The 20,635-nt window shown below is 35.7% G+C and overlaps 1 protein-coding gene across 1 annotated transcript in view; it reads left to right on the forward strand.

Annotated features, from left to right (window-relative positions):
- The first annotated feature begins 2,730 nt into the window (after positions 1–2,730).
- LOC108911427 (putative nucleotidyltransferase FAM46C) overlaps positions 2,731–20,635 on the forward strand; it is a 74,750-nt gene continuing 56,845 nt past the window's right edge. Inside the window, exon 1 of the mRNA XM_018716364.2 lies at positions 2,731–3,048. Within this exon, the coding sequence (XP_018571880.1) occupies positions 2,881–3,048 (168 nt within the window). The 5' untranslated portion in view covers positions 2,731–2,880. The remainder of the gene's footprint in view (positions 3,049–20,635) is intronic.

Genomic DNA, 20,635 nt, shown 5'->3' on the forward strand with positions numbered 1-20,635 from the left:
ATCAGGACATTTAAATTTTAAAAAATTAAAAAATTATAAATAGTTGATACAGTGCGGTAGTAAATTTTACCTCGAGAAATATTTTAAGTGTCTCGTGATTTATTTCAATTCTGTTGTTCATCAAATTCAATAAAAAGAATTTCGTTGATATTTATTTTTAGAGGTCGCTCGAAAACATTTTAGGTACACTACCTTTAAAATTAAAATAATTATGTGTGACCTTTAGAAATTAAAATATCGATTTGAAATTTTCAGAATCGAGATTTTTTTCAACCTAGAAAATGATAATATAACGAGAAAAAAATGTAAAGAAAAATAAATTTTTGACGAATTAGGAAATTTTTAAACATCTCGAGCTCTAAAAAAATGTTTTTGAGCTGATTGTTTGAGGGGGCTCTTAAAACATGATAAACTAACATATTTTCACAAGAGACACGAAAAAATATATTCGTTCTTTTTTGGGTCACCCTAGTATTCATGGTAGAAAGGGGCTAATTTAACCCTAACTAGATTAAAATTATTGAATTTTTTTCGTATCTTGCTTCCTTATTGGAGAAAAAAAAAACAAAAATCACTTTATTGCATGTCCCTGGGACAATATAATAAAAAATTAAAACTATCAAACTATCAAAAACTGGGATGTACCTGTTATTTTTTCCCATATCAATAGTCTATTCTAGTATTAGAAGTGTTATCCCAATAAAGTGATTTTTTTTTTCTTCAAAAAGGAAGCAAGATTCGAAAAAATTCAAGAGACCAAAAAGTTGTATTTTTAGTTGCTTAATGCGAATAAATATATAAAAGTGTGGGTACACATGCCGCAAGTGACCCATTTTTAAGCATTACGTCAAGAGAGCCGCCGGACGCACCAACCTTCCAGGAAGGGTCTACGGCAGGCTGGCTTCGGCGACCAGATGCCTACTCATATACCCGCGACCGACTCCACACACAGCGACTCTCCAACGAACACTCACCCCGTCAACACGTCTTTTTATATACAACTTAGTTTTCAATAAATTACTTTATCATTACCGTTGAGAGAGCGTTTTATTTTTGCTGTACAGCGAAAGCAACCCTCAAAAGTCAATGGCTCACATTATTTTTGTTAAAAATATTGGTTAAGGTGCTCCCTGGGACGCCACTGGACTTAATACTTTTAATGTAGTTAGGACTATATTAGCCTCTTTCTACCATAAATAACATTGCCAAATTCCCACAGAATCGGCTAAAGTTGTATTAAATTTTTTCCGAAAAAATGATTTTTTAAACTAAGTTTGATACCCTGCATCGTGAAAACGAAGGATCACCGGACCTATGTATACAGGGCCGGAAAATCCACATGGTCCATCTGCATTGACATGAGAGCGACAAAGTAAAGTAAAGAAATCCGTGCGATAGACAAGGATGGTTATATTGAAGACGTTTCATAATCTGAATAGTCACCGCCCGTTTCGGGTTAGAAGTGGGAGTGACTATTCAGATTATGAAACGTCTTCAATGTAACCATCCTTGTCTATCGCACGGATTTCTATGACTTACTTTATCGCTCTCACGTAACGGCCGATGAACCATGTGGACTTTCCGAACCTGTATATAAACTTTTCGTCTTAGAATCACTCAAAAAATCATCCCTTGAAGTTTGGCCAGGTACTTAAATGACATCCTGTATAATTATAATTTTTGTTTAGACTTTTAAATATTGTACAAAAAATATATTTTTTTTTTGTACTGAAGAAAATGCAGGTGAAAATAAGATTACTTAATTCAATTTGTAGGAAAAACTTTAATTTTTCTTTTTACGAAAAAGTAATTTTTGATTAAAAAATCTGATTTCTTCAAATGAAGAAAAATATTGTTTTAAGTGGGCTAGTACGTATATTATGTATGCAGGCTAAAAATAGGTTACTACTTATTCTTAAAAAAATATAAACATTTCTCACATTTTTTTTTAAATACAAAAACACATACGTTTCCCTTGAAAAATAAGTGCATAAATCATATTTTATTTCTCCGAAATCCTCAAAGACGACGAGTTATATATAGTATAATCTTTTTTTCGTAACGACCTTGTGCTTGCAAAAATTTAAGATATTCCTGGATGGTTTAGATTTTTTTTATGTTTGTAATATTGGTATCCCCTCAGGCAATACAATTGGAGCGTCAATCTCGGCGGCATCGTCAGGGAATTTCTTGTAGAACACGCTCTGTTTATTTGGACCCATTATTTGACTCTTCATACATTTTTTTAGCCGATGTTTTAATTTTTTTTAAGCTAGCAGCTGCATGGATTTTATTTCGCTTTATTATTTTGTATTATTTCGTGTCTTATCTTTTTTATTTGTTTATACAATGACCGCATGTTCTTAATAAATGCCTGGGTTGGTATTGTTCATAAAAACACAGAATTTTTGTAAAATCAACATTTCATTTATGGCTATTATTTGCAGATATAGGTATTCTGGTAGTGTTGAAGGAGCGCCCTTTTAATAGGAATTTTTTTCGGATGTTTCGGAATTTTGTCATCGTCGTCCAGACTCCGCTGGAAAGTTCGGCGATTTTCTGTGGCTCATACGTGCAGAAAATCACAGCCGCCTCGAAAATCGCGCCTTGCTGGAGTTTTCCATTTCCAGAAAGCGGTGGTGAGGCGCGCGCGCACGCGCATCCGCCGCCGCGGTCCCGCGACTCGCAGCCGGATTCCGCGGCCTGCGCTGCCTCTCAGTGCGGCGTGAACCAGAGGATAGTGCGGTTTGGTATCGATCGACACCGAATACAGAATCACACACACACTCTCTTCACCCGCGGTTCGCTAGTGCAGTGCTCGCCACAAGGGAAGTGTCGAATCGGTCGCCCATCCACCCCGAGAAGGTCAGTTCAGTGATTATGGGTACGACGTACAGGCATGTCGAGGTGAACATGGAAGATTCCGGCAACAGTTGCGGCAGCAGCGTGGTGTCCGACTTCAGCGGCCCCTCCGACCACACGGACTTCGACGGGGACGGCGTCCAGGTGTCCGACCTGGAGGGCGACGCCGAATCGCATATTCTACAGGTTGGTAAAAACTTCTTGCTTTCCGTATGGAGCCGGCCGCTCCACACATGCGTATGCTTGGGCGGGATGTATTTTCGTTGATGGGACTGCGAAAATATGCCAAGGAGAAACTATGAATCGATACAATGTGCCAGTGATTATTGTGCCAACCCCCTCGAACACGGTTCGAAGTTCACGGGAAAAAATCACGACCTGTGACGCTTTAACTTGCCCTAAATCACGCCTGTGTCTACGTGACCTATATTTTGCCATGTCGTCGCGAAATTCGGGTTGGTTCCATCCCCAGTGATTTCCAAGCCGAAATTTCGGTATCTCGAGCGTAACTATGTGGGTGTAGCAGCTTATCTGAATCGTCATTTCATTTTATAACGTTTCGGAAACGTTCCACGCAGTTCTAGGGACTTCGGGCAACAATTACATTTGAATATAGTCTCGTAAAAACGTCCGGTATCGGTACATTTACCTCGGTGTTCGTTATCTGCTTTAAAACTTTAATAGATTTATGGCGGAGGTAAATAAATTTATTAGGAATTCAATTACTTTTTTATTGTGCAACCCATTATTCGGTTTTAAAATTAAACCATTCAAAATTCCAATTAACAAATTCGTGATAATGTCGCAATACAAATTCGTGAAATACCTAAGTCGTTATTCAGATCCTTCGAATGTCAGATTTCCAAAATACTTTCCATGTTTTTTCAACAAACTCCTGCGAGTAACATCAACATATATTCAGCTTTCTTGACAAACTTATAAGGCATCCGTAGCAATTACAAAAAAATTTGACTCTGCAAACAAATTTGTCAAAATATCCTGCGATACCAATATTCAATAATGTGGAATTTCGAAAATATTCCGACTCTCTCTGCAACTATATCTTACAATTACAGAAAAAATAAATCGGGGCACCAGAATAGAACTTCTAACAACTGCGGGGCTTATTTTCATATTTTTATCGTATTTGGATACGGTTGATGTACACAATAAATAACAAAAATATTCAACATATGTCGACAGTGATAAAAATTCGAGGATAACGACGCTAAAACCCATTTGCAGCTGAACAAACCAGTGGGAGACTTCCAAATTCCTTTCACTTCCAAGCATATTTACCTAGATAGCTCCGAGAACCTTGAGATAAGTAAATGAACTATTATCTGGAGTTATTTCAGGCCGATTTTTGTATCTACCACGAGATAAAAACTGACCTAACCACGGTCGGATAATTTTTTTTTTACGACCGACAAACACGCTCTGTTGCTAAGGCGTGCGCGACTAGTAGGCTGTGATTTAATTGTTGCACTAATGGCGATCAACAGTTTATATTTAGCGCGACGCTGACACTTCGTCAAATTTCGACGGTAAAACAAAAGATTACAGTTGGGAAGAAACGCAACATCATGACACACTAGTTTTCGAACGCCTTTTTTGGATCTAGATCTAGGAGATTGCAGTTGCCGGTGATTATCAGCCTTAAGTAACTAAAGTAAATTGGAGAAAGTCCACTTGATGCAGCATTGCATTTGGTTGCGCAAAACAAAAAATCGTCTCGAGCCGAGCCATCTTGATTTTGGGATTATACAACCGAAGGCACTGGAATTAATTAACGGGTATTTATTTTTCAGTAAAGTAAAGGGTGGCCGTGCGCAAATAGCGTGTATGTTCATGTTGGAATTTCATTGTTCGCGTAAAAACTGTGGGAGAAAAAGCGCGTTGCTCGCAGCAAAAACGGTAAACTTTAGCATTTGCCTTTAAAGCCTCGCCAACTCAGAACCTGTTTGGCTGCGAGTGAAAGGGATACAGAAACAAATGGGTCTCTGGGTAAGGCAACATGGAATCCGAAGTAAAAACTGCTCGATTCGCTTTATTAAAAAAGCCGCGCCGTAACTTGTTGAGAACCGGACAGGGCTTGATTTGTTGTCCGACTTGAAATAAAAAAAAAACGCGTGAATATTTTGCAGATTGCGTTAATTCCTTCTGAATTTGGCAAAGGCGGCCTTGAACCGACGGGTTCGCTTGTTTGGTTTGCAACGTCAACTTTACTTCTGTCGCTAAATTTAGCATTTGTCTTTATTTATTATGTGACGAGTCTCTTTGATTTTTCGAACGGTTGTTACATTAAGAACTTAGCGTTTTTGAAATAAGGCGACGTTTCTTTTAATCAATCTCTAGTACGTGATATTTTTTTTAAACAGCATCTCACCTGGTCTGTCTAATCTGGGATTACCCACCTGAAACCTGAAACGCAAAACCATTGCAATTTTTCTCCAATCCACAATAATTGCTATTGCGCGGGGGTCATTTGAATAATGTTGGTCACGTATTGAAAACGTGTATGCATATGTCATGATTCGTGACTCATTTAATTTGAAAATAGTTATTTTGGCACATAAAAAATGCAAACCTAAGGTGACGTCCTCTTCCATCGAAATGGTTATTCTAGATATTTCACAAATGTAGGTGAATCTGTAAACGAAATATTTATGAATAAATTGCATACATACAAAAATAACTGCATATCATGGATACATATTTAAATGCCTTTGGAGATAAGCTCGCGTAAACTGCTGTTCAAATTAATTGTTTACCGCACGTGTAACAGCTTTGTTATTTAATTCATAGTTTAATTTTTTTTATTTAACGAATCTGCAGTCCGATGAGCAAGCTTGTACCTCCTACACGACCTACATTGCAGTTGCAACAGGTTAATGTGAGATCAGAACTGGTATTACTAATTTAATCATATTTATTTTTTTGTTTGTATCAAAGACGCTCAACCTATAACCTCACTGTTCTTATCTTCCTGTGTTACAAGCAAAAATGTAGAAGGAATAACATATACTTTTCTCTTATCGAGGTGCTGATATCATCCACTTGCCTAGCAAAGATAACAGATATTTGATACATTTTACGTTGAATACAAAACTTTTTTGAAAGGTATGTAAAATACAACATATTTTGTTTTTGCTGTAATACATTTAAAAGTAAATTCCGTTCATAACATCAAAGAATTCAAGAAATTCAGAAAAGTATGTATTTACATCTAAATTTTTTGTTAAATTGTTCCGCTATTGCTGTTCTAGAATTTCAATTCATGTTCCAGTCGTTTCTCTGATCGTCCTTTGTAAAGCCTGCGAAAGATACGCCAGGGGTTGAATGGGGCGGCATGAAACCCAAATCAATAACATCTTCTCTTCGTGTCAAGGGGTTGGTAAAGACACTTAGGGGACTAGATATATTTTGTTGCGTTCTTAAAGAGTGAAATATTCGATAAGCGATTATTAGAGGGACTTGAATCCACTTCCGTGTACAGGGTGTTCCTAACACTTCCGTCTACAGGGTGTAGACGAATTCAGTGAGTACGGATTACATATGAATTTGCTTCCAATTAATGTGATTTCGTACCTTCATAAACAAATGTTCGAATTTAAATAGCGAACTGTATATTTGTAATGTTCTTTTAAAGAGATCGCATAAAATAACGAGCCGTCGATTATCACCGCTCGTTCTAAAAATAAAGACAGGATTAGGGGTTAAAATTCTAACATTGACTAAGGCTACCTGCTGACGTAACCTCATCATCCACTTAGCGTAATTGCTGACGTACAGTCCTTCACGTGAGCAACGTGCATTCGTATGTCCGATACGCGACGTAAAAACAGCGGTTTGTCGGACAAAACGTGACGCCACCGAAAAACTTATTTAAATTTCACTGAGTGACATGGCATTATATCGTGTAATCCTGGCAGGTGAACGCTTTCTGTTGTATATTTTTGACCAAGACGGTCGAGATCAAAGAACCGATTGGTACATTGAAAACAAGTGATTTATTTTTTGAGGTTAGGAGTCTTTCAACAGCTGTCATAACAACAATATTTGAAGTTTATTTATAAATACACTACCTTAACTGGCAATTATAATTATAGATCCCCTAATAAGACGTAATAATAATAATTTTATTGTCCATAAGATCATTGCAATGACATAGGACACGTCAAAATAGGTGGTAAAAATGGCAAATTACAAATATGAATGTACCTAAAGGCTTACATATAAAAATATAACATACATACAGAAGAAAATGACAATAAAATACAAATAAGATGTACATAAAGTAGAAAATATAAAACTAAGTCCATATACCAGATAAATATTCGTGTACAGAATAGAAGCAATGTTCCATTAACAAAATCTCAACTTCCCGCTTATAAATTTTTAGACGTATACAGGATGTACACAGGGGTACACCCTGTATATTGTCAAGTCTAGAAGAGAGGTATTTAAGAAATTCCTCTGAACTTATTCCAAATGTAGTAACTAACATATGTTGATTCCCCATCAAAAATTACACAATAATCTTTAAATTCAGCGCAACATGTCACAATTTCAGTACTTAATTATACCCCAAACCAACATGATTTTTTTTCGTCATAATAAAACATTTTTGAAGTGCAATACAGTCATCAACATATGTAACAGAAATAAACAGCTAAAAGTATTCTGCGTATCAGAGAACATTAGTCTCACAGATATCATTGATGAACGTATTGCATAATAGCGGGCCAAGAACTGAACCCTGAGGTACTCTCGAAATAGCAGCAATTTCAGTCGATGTAAAACCACGATACTCGACTTTTAGTGATCGGTAATTTAGATAGGTAAGATTTATTGAGAACGGTTGAAAACAAAGAAAATATATATTTTTTTAATAAAACCTAGTAAAGTAAGCACCATTGATAAAGTAGCAGCATATAGGCGCCAGATAATCTTTGTGCAGAACGGTTTGGGTTTTTAAAAATAGTATAATTTTCCAAAATTCACAGAATAATTTCGTATGTAGTTATTGAAATAAACAAAACACAGTAGCTTTTAACAAGCTTTACCGTTATTTAACCTTTATTTATGTTTCTTTTAGATGTTATCATGATCAGTTACTACATCGGTAGCGGTAGTAATAGTAGTAGTAGAAAAGAATATATATTTTCAGCTTCTACATCTTATCGGTCCAAAATTGTATTCGATAAATCTTAACGCGAAGGACACGAAAAACCGATAAAATACCTATAAATACGCGACATATCTCGATGGTCTAAAAAAACAACTCTTGTTTGTACCGGTACTTTTCCACGGGCCCCGCATACGTGAACGACAAACTATTGCCTCATATATGGTTTATTTGTTTTTTCTCACTTAATACATTATGTAAATTTTCCGTCAAGGTTCCTGTTTATTGATGTGATCAAAATTACCAGTTTTAAACCAGTTTCCCTAAATGTAGATTGGCTTTTTTCATTTTTGATTCGATTTTGAATGTTCCTTTTTCAAGTTTTGTTCCAAAAAAACTGCTCAGCAGGCAACAGTCTGTAGTTTCTAGCGGATTTTTGTGTATTTTTGAAAGCCGGCTGCGTTTTGCGTCGAATGTAGAATTCGGCACAAATATTTGCCCCACTTCTGTGACGGTGTGTAAATAAAAACCTAATTTAATTACTATACAGACATATATACAGGATGTTTTAATAATAAAAGTTTAATTTCAATCCGCCAGTCGTGCATAAAAAAAGCAGCCATCATCGATTTATAAATAAAATATAAGAGTAGTTAAAAATTCCTCAAAATAATATTAAACTGTAAGGTTATCCTCTTTGTATGCTTTTTTATATACCTACATTGAGTTATTGCCCGTAAAGAGTATTAACCGTATTTTTCCGGACAACTATGAACTCGTTCACCTGCTAGATTTTAAAATATACCAGTCATGATTCTCTATTAGCGTAACCAAGCCGGCTTTGTCTGTTGAAATAAAAAAATATGTCTTTAAAAATAGATTCTATTTTCGTGTGCCTTCCAGTTCCGAAGGCCACAAAAATAGCCGGCACTTGGACTGTCGCCCGGCGATGTTGCATTTCTATTTTTTTTAGGACTTCATTTTTTAACCAGTCATTCGAACTGGGTCAGCGTGAGTCAAGAACTTCAATATTTTTGTCGCAAATAAAGAGATAAATCAAGCTAGAGTCGTTGGCATCCGTTATTCGCGCAAAACGTGCTATTTAGGAAATAGATTGACTCGAGAAACAACTAGGCAAGGCTCAATAAGGTTCAAATTTGGCGATCTAGCTGGCTATTTAAAATAAATTGCTTTCTTTATTATTAAAATTGTAAAAACTGTATAATGTAGTGTGGGTACACATGTTCGCAAGTGACCCATTTTTAAGCACAACGTCGAGAACGCCGCCGGACGCACCACGGGGTTCCCGGAAGCCGACCCCTGCAGAGTGGCGCCAGGACCAAGGACTTCTGCCACCGACTACCAAGCTACCTACGACCGACTTCAACAACCACAAGGCACTCTCCAACGAACACTCACCCCGTCAACACGTCTTTTCATACACAAGTTTTCTATACACTAGTTTTCAATAAAATTATTACCGTTGAGAGAGCGTTTTATTCTTGCTGTACAGCCAAGGCAACCCTCAAGTGGACTCTAATTGCACAAAATCGCGTACTTTCGCTGAAAAGATCACGTCGGGGTCACCGCTTGAGGGTTGCCTTCGCTGTACAGCAAGAATAAAACGCTCTCTCAACGGTAATAATAAATAATTTTATTGAAAAGACGTGTTGATGGGGAGAGTGCCTTGTGGTTGAAGTCGGTCACAGGTAGCTTGGTAGTCGGTGGCAGAAGTCCCTGGTCCTGGCGCCACTCTGCAGGGGTCGGCTTCCGGAACCCCGTGGTGCGTCCGGCGGCGTTCTTGACGTTGTGCTTAAAAATGGGTCACTTGCGAACATGTGTACCCACAGTAGGAATATTTTTTTTAAATTAAGATCATATCATTCGAACTGGATTAGTGTGAATCAAGAACACCAATATTTTTGTCACAAATAGAGATAACTCAACTTGGTGTCATTGCCATCCGTTATTTGCACAAAATGCACTTTTGGGAAATAGATTGACTCGAAAAACAATGCTCAATGGAGTTCTAATCTAGCTAGCTGTTCAAAAAAATTGCTTTTTTTAAATTAAGAGATACCGTTCCTTTATTGTCAAATATGCAAAATACTAATTCAAAATTAGATACGCGCCCCCACTTAGATATTCAGTTACATCAACAATTAATTATTTTTATTAAATTCAGGAATGTGTCGAATTTTTTTGTGTTGTAAGCTTTTTTTGCATTATCCCAGGGCCACCGCGATTTGTGTGCAATTTCGACACTTTTGGATGTTAATTCTCGATGAACTGTATGCATAATCTCGTAAACTTAATGCTTTCGTTGTTTAAATATTTAGTGATAACGCGATCTGCATAGTAATAGTACCTAATCAGTGGATTATAAAAACTAGCCAGTCTTCAGCGATTAGAAATTTGCATACGGCACATTCCCAGTTGAAATATCGACTAATTTTGTTGTTGTCCCGCTCCTGAGTAAAATGTCTTGCGTATTTTTGAACTAGCCTCGTATACTTCATGTTTTCCGGCCTGCTCTTCTAATTTCTACATCGTTGTGTGCAAGTGGGTTTTAACAACTAAAGCTGCCGATACGGCAGGAATTTTATGTCTTATCGCGGAGCGAAATTAGAAAATATTAAGGACAAGTAAATCGTAAAGCGGCTGTATTTCTAGTTCGTTTCTGGCGTGTTATACTTATCCTCGCGGTCAATACCCAAATAATTAGTACTTTCAAAGAAATTCTCACTAATTATTTGTGTTTTCTTGCTCTAGAAAATTGAAAGACGCCGCTTCTTTGATGCCAAATAAAATGAATGCCAACATTATTGACTTTACGTTTTTACAGGTATTTTAAAACTTCTTGTAGGATGTAATGTTGATCAGTAAGAGGATTCGGTCACAAATTAAGTTCTGAAGAGTCCAAAATGAGGATTCGTCCGCAAGGCAGCGATTGGTTCGTAGCTGGGACGAATCGAAGTTCTAATTTAATAAGAGGGACAATCTATCTAGTTCTAATTAAGTGATAGTTGACGCAAGGACAGTAAATGAACCGTGGTCGTTATATTAATTTACGCTGTTGAATAGAAGCGAGTTGGTCGATTTATCACGGCGTTTTCTTAAAATTGAAGGAACTGGCAGTCCGTAATGTCAGTCGCTACATTAAATTTGAACAATGTCAAGCATATGTAAAGTAAATTTACTTTTATTTTATTACAAGTCTCTAGAACGCAGAAGTTAGTTATGGAGATACTTCGATGTTTTGAGAATCGGCTAATAGATGCATACACTTCCATAGTCCAAAATTTTTGCGGTTGTCAGCGAAACCTTAACGAGTAATTACTGGTTATCTCGCCGCATGTATCTGCTTGAGCTGATAGTAGAAAGGAACCAATCTGCTGACCGATTATGGAAGCGAGGCGTAAAATTTGATTAGTGAATGAAAACCGTTATCGACGTTTCCATAAAGCGCACCAACAGCAGCGATAAAATAGTGCTTATTTATAATAAAACATGGAAAAAGCGTTTATTATTAGTTGTTACACAATTTAACAACATTGTATCTTTCTAATCGCGCGAATATGCCATTCATACCCGTCTTCTCGTTCGGGGGGTTATCTCTAACTACGGAGATATGCGATTATAGTTCCGTCATCACTATTCGGACTGTGCGTTAATATGTACAATAACGGACGTTTGTAATGAACAGCTATACTCGACGGCCGAAAATATAGTGATTCATCGCTAGCTCTTGGACTAGTAAGGAGGATGAGGCGTGCGGGGATTGAAAATCCATAGGCGTGTATACGTAAAAGGCAACAAGATGTAGAAAATATGGAAAAAATATAATAAAACATAACATCTATTATTTTTAGAAGTTTTATCGAGAAAACTTCAAAAATATTTTAGTAACATTTTGTTTTTAAATTTTAAGTGTTTTCTATAAAACGATGCCCTCTTGGGCATCGATAACCCACCACCACCCGGCTTACGCCGCCGCAAAATATTGTAATGTTTACTATTAATATATTTATTTAAGTAGGTACTTACATATTTTATAATAATTATCTCACGAATATTATCACTGTCACACTTTCACTTCACTGCCACATAATCACTTCACTATTAATATATTTAAATACTTACATATCACATTATTCACATTATATATTTCACATATCACTGTTGCTATCACTATCACTAGAATCATCTTCGCCCAAATGAATAATGACTGGTTCTATGAACACTTCTACCGTTGTATCAAGATCCCACATACGTTGTTCCTCTTTCTGTGCATGTCCAATACACTTACACCATGTTTCAGCAATGACGTGATTAATAGCATCCTGTAATAATAATTTCGCGTCGTTTATTTTAAAGGTGGTGTTTTTTCGTGCGATTTCATTCTTTATTTGTGCCCAAACCAATTCAATTGGGTTTAATTCACAGTGGTATGGCGGTAAACGGAGTACACGAACTCGTCGATCTTTGGCCATCTCATCCACTACATACTTAATGTATTGACCGTTTTCTCTTTGGACAATTTTTAATAATTGTATAATAAAATAATACACTTTACGGTAATAGTGTTTCTATATTATGTATGAATCACTATCTATATTTTCGGCCGTCGAGTATAGTTTGTTTTATAATCCGTGAGAGTCAGGATCGTACCTAGGTTGTAACGAAAGTAAAACAGAAATATGATCGTTTTTTTTTTTAATGGAACACTATATTTGTGTTTGTTCGATTCCTCTCTTTTTCTCTGATCATAATGACATATACGTGTTCTGAACTTTTACACAATATCTTGATCAATTTACTGATCCCGCACATAATCAAGAAGAAGAAGAGCGAGGAATCGAACGCCGCCACTATTTAGTCAATTTTCTTTCTTTTGTACAAATAATAATGTGAATAAAGACATTTATTTATTTATTTATTATTATTATTATTATTATTATTATTATTATTATTATTATTATTATTATTATTTTTGTGTATGTTCTTTTTTTAAATGCCTTGGTACCCACCTCATTGATAGTATTAACTTCGTTCAATACTTTCTCCCTCATGTCAATAAATTATCAGATCTTTGTTTATTGGATCTTTCAAAATTCCCCTTAGGAAAAACTACATTGGGATCAAATTGATCTTGCGGATCATAAAAAATATTATTTTGTTTATAATGAAATATTTAAAAGTCTGTTTAATAAATTTAATAGCGGAAGAGAAACATGCACTGGTTCCATGTCAATCTAGACTTTATCCATTGTGGAAACTCGGAAAATAAACCAAAATATTGTGGAAACTGTCAAAACAATTATATTTATTATTTATTTATTTATTACCTACACCTACTCAACGGGATGAATATATGACATGTAATATCAATGATACTTTTTTATACACTTTGACATTGCAAGAAAATTTTTTAAATCTTTATTCATAACCATTTTTTCGTAGCTTGTGAATTACCCTGTATAGTCTTTCCGAAGTTAGTTGAACATGTATAAAATCGCCTAGCAATAAAATTTAATGAGTTTCATAGGCGTGCCTAAAAAAATTTTCTGCTAAATGTAAAAAATACACATCTTACACCTTGTCGAGGAAAACCTGGGCCGCAATACCCTCGATATATTGGATGTCAAAGAGATATTTCAAATACTACTGCGTGAAGTTATTTTCAACCCCCTGTAGAGTTTTGTCTTGGTTTCGGCATTAAGTAGCACAACAACTAAATTATACAGAGCATTTATAGTCTTTTTGAAGTCTGTTCAACATGTATACGCCTAGCAGTAAAATTTAATGAATTTCATAAGTTTTCTGCTAAATGTAAAAAATTATAATAATTTATATATAATGTGTAGAAAATTTTTATTATATGTTCATTTGACCAACAACATATTTTAATTATTTATGTCCTCAAACAATTTTATTATATTGATGGTAAATTTCGTTTTGTTCCGTTTCAAAAGGTCTGCAAAATGCTACGTTGTAACAATATTAGTAAAGAAAATATTCCTCTTATTTCTCCCTTTCGCAATTGTAATATGAATGATTAATAGAAGGTGCCTATAATAAATTAAAATTACGTGAATCGCACCAAATTCCGCATTGCTGCACTGCACTGCTGGGCAATTTGTCAACCACTTGTCAACAGCCGAGATTTATGGCCCAGTCGCCCAGTTCGACTATCTGTGTACGTCGTTTGTCCGCGCGCGCATTCTTCTACTAGGCATATACATTTCTACCACCTCCACGTTTAGTTCGACCAGACCTGTACATGGGTATGGCTAAATAAATATGGGAACAAGTTTTTTAAATATTTCAATGCCGAGTTGCTGCGTGGTACATACTTCCAACCTCTTGGTTCTTCAATTGAGATCGGAAATACTTGTACAGTGGATCCGTATAAACAGCATAGGTTAAAAATAAATAAAAACATTGTTTAAAAATGTTTAGTTATATACGTCTCTGGTATTTGGTCGAATGTAAAACCTAACAGTTTATAAAAGTACAAATAACAAAAAGCATTTTTATTATTTGTTATTTGCAAGTTTTATCTTAGTTATTTTATTTTTACAAATTCCGTTATTGCTTTTATCAAATGTAATCAATCAATAAATATTTATTAGAGAAAATATTAGTATTACGTGATGTTACAACTGTTCGAAATTCTGCATCGAGCTGGTTTCATGAATTATTGGAAGCAGCTGTAATACGTTCACGTAAATCATTAATTTTCAATTTAGTACCATACACCTCGCATTTTAAATATATTTTTTAAAAAACGTCGGAAGGATTTAATTCGGAAGACTGTGGTGGCCAATCGGTAATTTCGTATTTTCTGAACTTCGCTAAGGTAATCTCGTGTCGTAAAGTGGTATAAATTTCATATTTCTATTACTTGTGTATATAAAAAACTTTTGATTGCTATGGTGACATAGCATTATTGTCTGTTAATAATGACGTCGATATACATTGTTCTATTTTTGGTTCTACAGGCAGCCAAAGCAAATCGTGTAATAAATGTAGTAAATAGTAAATGTTTTCCATATTCCAAATAATGAAAACGTTTAAAAAATCTAGATTGAAGTTTTGGGGACGTTTATATTTAACATCAAAATTGTTTGAATTTGTTCAAGGTATTTTAAATCATCGAACTATATTCGTAATTGGCTCCAGTTACTAAATAAAAAAAATGGAGGCAACAAATTATTAATAAAACAGTCATATCTAGCAAATTTTTGTATGTAATTATTTTCATAATTTAAGATACATAACCATCAATTATTGGCGTAAACTTTATCAACCAACCACTTAAGTCACTCTCCACGTGACGTCATTCATAAAACGAACCGATTTTTAGTTCACAGGAATATCATATCTTCTAGTACGTATTTGTATCAGGATCCAGCTATACTCGTATATGATTTAATAGATACAAAGTTGAATTTAACGTTTTTGTACTAATCTAGTTCTAATACATTGATATCTATTTTGCTTTTGCTTTCAAAAACTTTCGTACAACTTTTTAACAAAGGAAATGGCTCCGTTTATTACTAAACTATTCTTAGTTGAACCGTGCTTGCGATTCCGTTTGGTCAAGTTGTTACGATGTCAATTGGAACCTGTAAATCTTAAAGCACGGGACCGTATGCACTTCTCCTGAAATTTCTTCCAATGCTTTGACCATGATGTGTCTCGTAATTTATACTCGAATAGTCCGCCTGATGTAGAACTGACGGCGGCGCGCTGGTCATCAAAGCAAACCAGTAATGGTCCACTAGGTCGTAAATAATTTTTTTGTATGGTACACGGGTTCCCTTAGCTTTGCCAGTGCAGTGCAGAGCATTGCTTAGCGGGGTAAGTTGTTGGTATAATACCTATTATTATTTATTAGTTGATATTATTATTTGTTCATATCGTAACCATTAACGGGTAATAGTTATTAAAATAAATGTTATATGTAATTATCTAGTAATTTAGCGTGGCTCTCTGGAGACTCTTTGAAACGAAGGATAACGAAATAACTCGGGGAGAGTCCCCAAATAGTGGAACCGGTTTTTGTCGAAAGCATTGAAACAAACTCGGAGTTTAAAAGCAAAGATTTACACGTACAAAGTCAACGTATTATATTAAATATATGAATGTTTAACAATTGAAAATAGTGAACAATGTGATAAAAAGGTTAGGAAACGGATTAACGAATTAACTAAGATATCCAAAAACGACAATTTATCTCGCAATTAAAGAAGGGCTGATCACGATACAAAGAGGAAACGGAAAAATACAAAATTAACGAAAATTGACATGCTTTATTACAATGCAATTTTAAACATAAAAAACGTGACAATCGTATGGTAATATAACTCGGAATATAGTATATCTAGACGAGACAAGGCTAAATTTTTCTGGACGTCTATGGATTCCGTAGAATTTATTACGAGTTAAATGTTTTTATGCGGTTCCAATTGAGATCGTAACTACTACATATTCCATTCCACTGGCGCGCGAAGGAGTGCGCGATCGTCTACGGACGCCTTTACATATCGATTGTCTGCTGGTCGCGTACGGCCTACTCGACTTGCCCCTACGATTGCCGCAGCTGGTCGTGCATTCACGGCACTCTATAAGTAATTAAATTGGAAGTAATAAATCAGTTGATTAATAGTCGATTATTGCTGTCGTATCGGTTACGCATCGGCGGCTTTACAGTGTGTTTCTGTCGATCGTATGGGCGGTAAATTCATACGGTGGCCTTCTTGACTGTCGTCCCTCTGCAATAAAATATGTAACGTCCGCGATTTTAGCAGGAACTCGTAATCGATTGCGTTTTATGAAATGTATTTCCGACCCGTATAAAATCCGCAAAGGCAGTTAGATACGGCCCGATTTGGCAACGTCGCGCGGAAATACCAGCCGACGTTTGTTTGCTTTTGATGTTTCAAAATATGATAAAATACCTTATTCTGCAGCGTGGTGGATGTCCGCATTCTTTCATGCCGAATTCACAAACCGCCGTTTGTTTTACATAACAATAGCCCAGTTCGTGTCAAAAATCGAGCAAGCCGTGAACCAATCGCTCCGGTTGCACAAGTTCATCCTTTCCGGACATTTAAAATACCTAAAAAATCCGTTCGCGATTGACCAAGCGACACTGAACCGCAAACGACTGAAATCGGATGGAATTTCATAAATTGTTGGTTCTTTTTGTCGTGAATATTAACGCGGATCATTTGTTTCTCCTCGAGACGTTAAATCAGATTTTCCTTGAAAAAGCGACTGTTTCCTAGTGAAGTCACATGTTAATTGGTCCAATCAAACGGATAATTTACTTCCATGGGCGTACGATGCATTCTTCCGGCGGGGTCAAAGCGGTGCAGTAAAAGTTATTTATAGAAATTGAAATAAAATATATATTTTTCTACAAACACTGTTAAACATAGACTGTTTAAATAAATGTCTGTCTGAATACCGGTAAGCATAAATACGACGTGCTTCATAAGAGTTGGTGTCTTATAAATGAATAACGTGTGATATTGGCAGAACCAAATATAACAAAAAATGTATTTTCACCAGTAATACTAATATAAACACACTTATTTAGTTGCACAGCATTTGCTTTTTTTTTACCGTCGTATAACATCATAATCACCTGCATCCATAAGAGAAGGATTTTATATAGGGGTGTCCCACTAAGGTCGGCGAGGTACGATATTAGAGAAAGTATAAGCCCTAGAACTTCGGGAAAAAATTTTTAATTACTAAATCGATCAAGAGAAATCACTGGAAATAGTTTTTAAGTTCGTAGATCGCCCGCTAGGGGCGCAATCTACATACCAAAACATACAGTTGAATTTTTCTCAGAAATGTTTCCTATTCAGGTGTATTAAGGAGGTATATCGGGGTCCGAGGGAAGTGAGGATTGTAGGAGGGGGTCCTATGCTTTTCTTATGGGACTAAAACCCGCTGCCAACTTAAGTAGTTTTAAATTATATTTAATGATCGCATAAACACTATGTAGATGTGCCAATAGCGCTAATAATTGACTAGCAGTTGTACACACTGCGAACCTACAGACCTCGGACATCGGAGATATTGCGCTTCAAATTCGGGTAAAGATGCGTACGCGTTTAAAAATGTATTGTGTGTAAACTATGTACAATATAATTATTATATATAGCAAATATATCGTATTATCCTCGCGAAGATTTGTATCCTTTATTTAAAATCCGTAAATCATGTGAACTGGTAAAACAATGAGAATTATTTTAATTTAGTTCTAAGGAAATGAAATGACACTCGCGCCCATCTCTCGTCCAAGTCCAAGAAAATGTTGGATGCAATTTTGAAGGTTCTGTGATAGAAATTACATTATTACTCACTGTTCGTGTTTTTCAGCTCTATTTTAGTAATGCCACAAAAGTTTTGCAACTATAACAAATTTTTTAGATATAAAATTTGCTGAGAAATATTTATGTTCTTTTGTTATTCCGTGCAAATGCTTTTATCTCAAGTATTACTAATTATATTAATCAAGTAAAGAAAACTTTATGTAACCCTAAATATTGCTGGGTAATGATTACGATGTTTTTATAAACCATTAAATATATTAAAAGGATTTATCAACTGTATTTTTTATTCCAATAAATATGTCACAGCTTCCTAGTCTTTTTTAATTAATCTAGTTTTTTAAAAACATTACAAAAAATCGTCTGTTGTGGATAATTTATTGTTGATAACAATATACATGGGATTTTGGAAAAATGTATATGTTTGAAATCAATTTCGTTTTTATCGAGTCTCAAATATATTCCCTCCTTGCTGTCAGCTGATTGCGACGTTGCCACATTAATCCTCAACTCGGACAGAAATGCCATTATTGGTTTCTGTTTCTAATTAATATAGCTTTACTATGTTCAAAACTTACATTAGTTTTACATCAAACATAAGATAATACTGTGTACTATATATGGAAAAGTTTTGTTCACAATTTCTACATTTTTTTCTCAGTTATGGGCAAAAAAGAGCCGCACCGTTCATCTTCGCCACATAAACCAATGTTAAAATGAACAACTTTCAACAACAATATCTCAAAATCTAGATTCAAACAAAATTTCAAAAAAATATGACGGAGGGAGCACTGAGCAATACGCTATATAAATTTCAAGTACATCTGTGCAATTGGGTAAACTCAGTATACCTCCTTAAATAGTACAAATATGGATATGGATTCATTGCGCATAACTTTTGTTATTGACATTTTGTTCTATCTCTAGACAGAAAGGGTGGGGGAAGCCCCTAATGTCTGATCAGAAGAATGCATTTTTTTAAGGATTGGCTCATCAAAAGCCCACAGTGTTATACTTCGTTGGAAAGGTCTTTTCAAGCTTTATCTCATGGTGAATGCGTAATGTCATTTACCTCAATATGGAAATCGGTAGATGGCGTTATTTCAAAAGAATGCCGTTTTATGAATTTTTTTGCCAAAAATTTTTCGATTTCAGCTATTTCTCTTGGTCGGTTTATTAATTGAAATTTTCCCGAACTCTTGGGCCTATACTTTCTCTAATATCGTACCTCGCCGACCTTAGTGGGACACCCTGTATATACCAACAATTTTGGTGCCCCCTCCCACTTACCGTTGCCTACACCCATGACTGTAGGCTAGTTGTGGAGCACATGGTTAGCCAGTTGCGTCACCCGGATAGCCGTCTATTTTTGCCAGCCGTGGTGTATACTAGAGTTACCGTTGAATGGAATGGCCTGTTGCCTGTTGCTACGGGCCAACTGCCGAAATCGACTATTATTAACTGGCGACGCGATGGCTCTTTCTTCGCGTTCCCGCTATACTATTTCACTTTCGTTTTTCGTCCGGATCTCCTAACTGTTCCTTCGTTATCGATTCACGTATCTTTTTGCGCAGTATTTGGGGACGTTTCGGCACCCAGGATGTTGGTCTACCTACCTAGACCGTCGTGACTGATCTGGGAATTGTATGAATCACTTCACACTTCACATGTCTGGACAGGGCAAAGAACTCGCGTCCGGAGATTGAGTTAAATGGCAACGAAAACATTAAAAACAGTTTAAAGTTTCAAAATACCGTTCTTGGGAAAACATGTACAGGGTGTCCGGAAACGAATGGGATGTGTTGTAAGAGTAACTTCCTTGATTGAAGATAAACCCGAGGATAAACCGATGTAGATTAAGTTGTCTTAATACAATGTTTCTTTTAAAAATTTCGCGGGTCTACAGGAATGGTTTTTAGAGTAACTTGGCCACTTTAAGCTATTTTAATGGAATATAAATAGTGGGGTTTTTGGGGTAACCGATGATCAACATTGTTTTATTTTTTCAAGTAGAAGTACTAGAACATAGAGCTAATAAGTACTTGACACCTAATTTTGACTAAAGTTTTTTTGAGACTACTAAAGAAGGTATATTTGTTGTGTCACTAAACACAGGGTGGACTGTCTATCGTCTTTTGTTTATGAGACACCGGGCGTCAAATTGATTTTTTAAATTAATTTTGGACTTATTTTTTTCAAGAAACCGTTTTTATTATTAATTTTTTTTACCCTGTATTTTAAAATGACATTTTGAAGAAGCAAAATTTAACTAAGGTAATTAAGTTGA

The sequence above is a fragment of the Anoplophora glabripennis genome, unplaced genomic scaffold (assembly GCF_000390285.2).
Source record: "Anoplophora glabripennis isolate ALB-LARVAE unplaced genomic scaffold, Agla_2.0 scaffold473, whole genome shotgun sequence".
Taxonomy (NCBI): Eukaryota; Metazoa; Arthropoda; class Insecta; order Coleoptera; family Cerambycidae; genus Anoplophora; species Anoplophora glabripennis.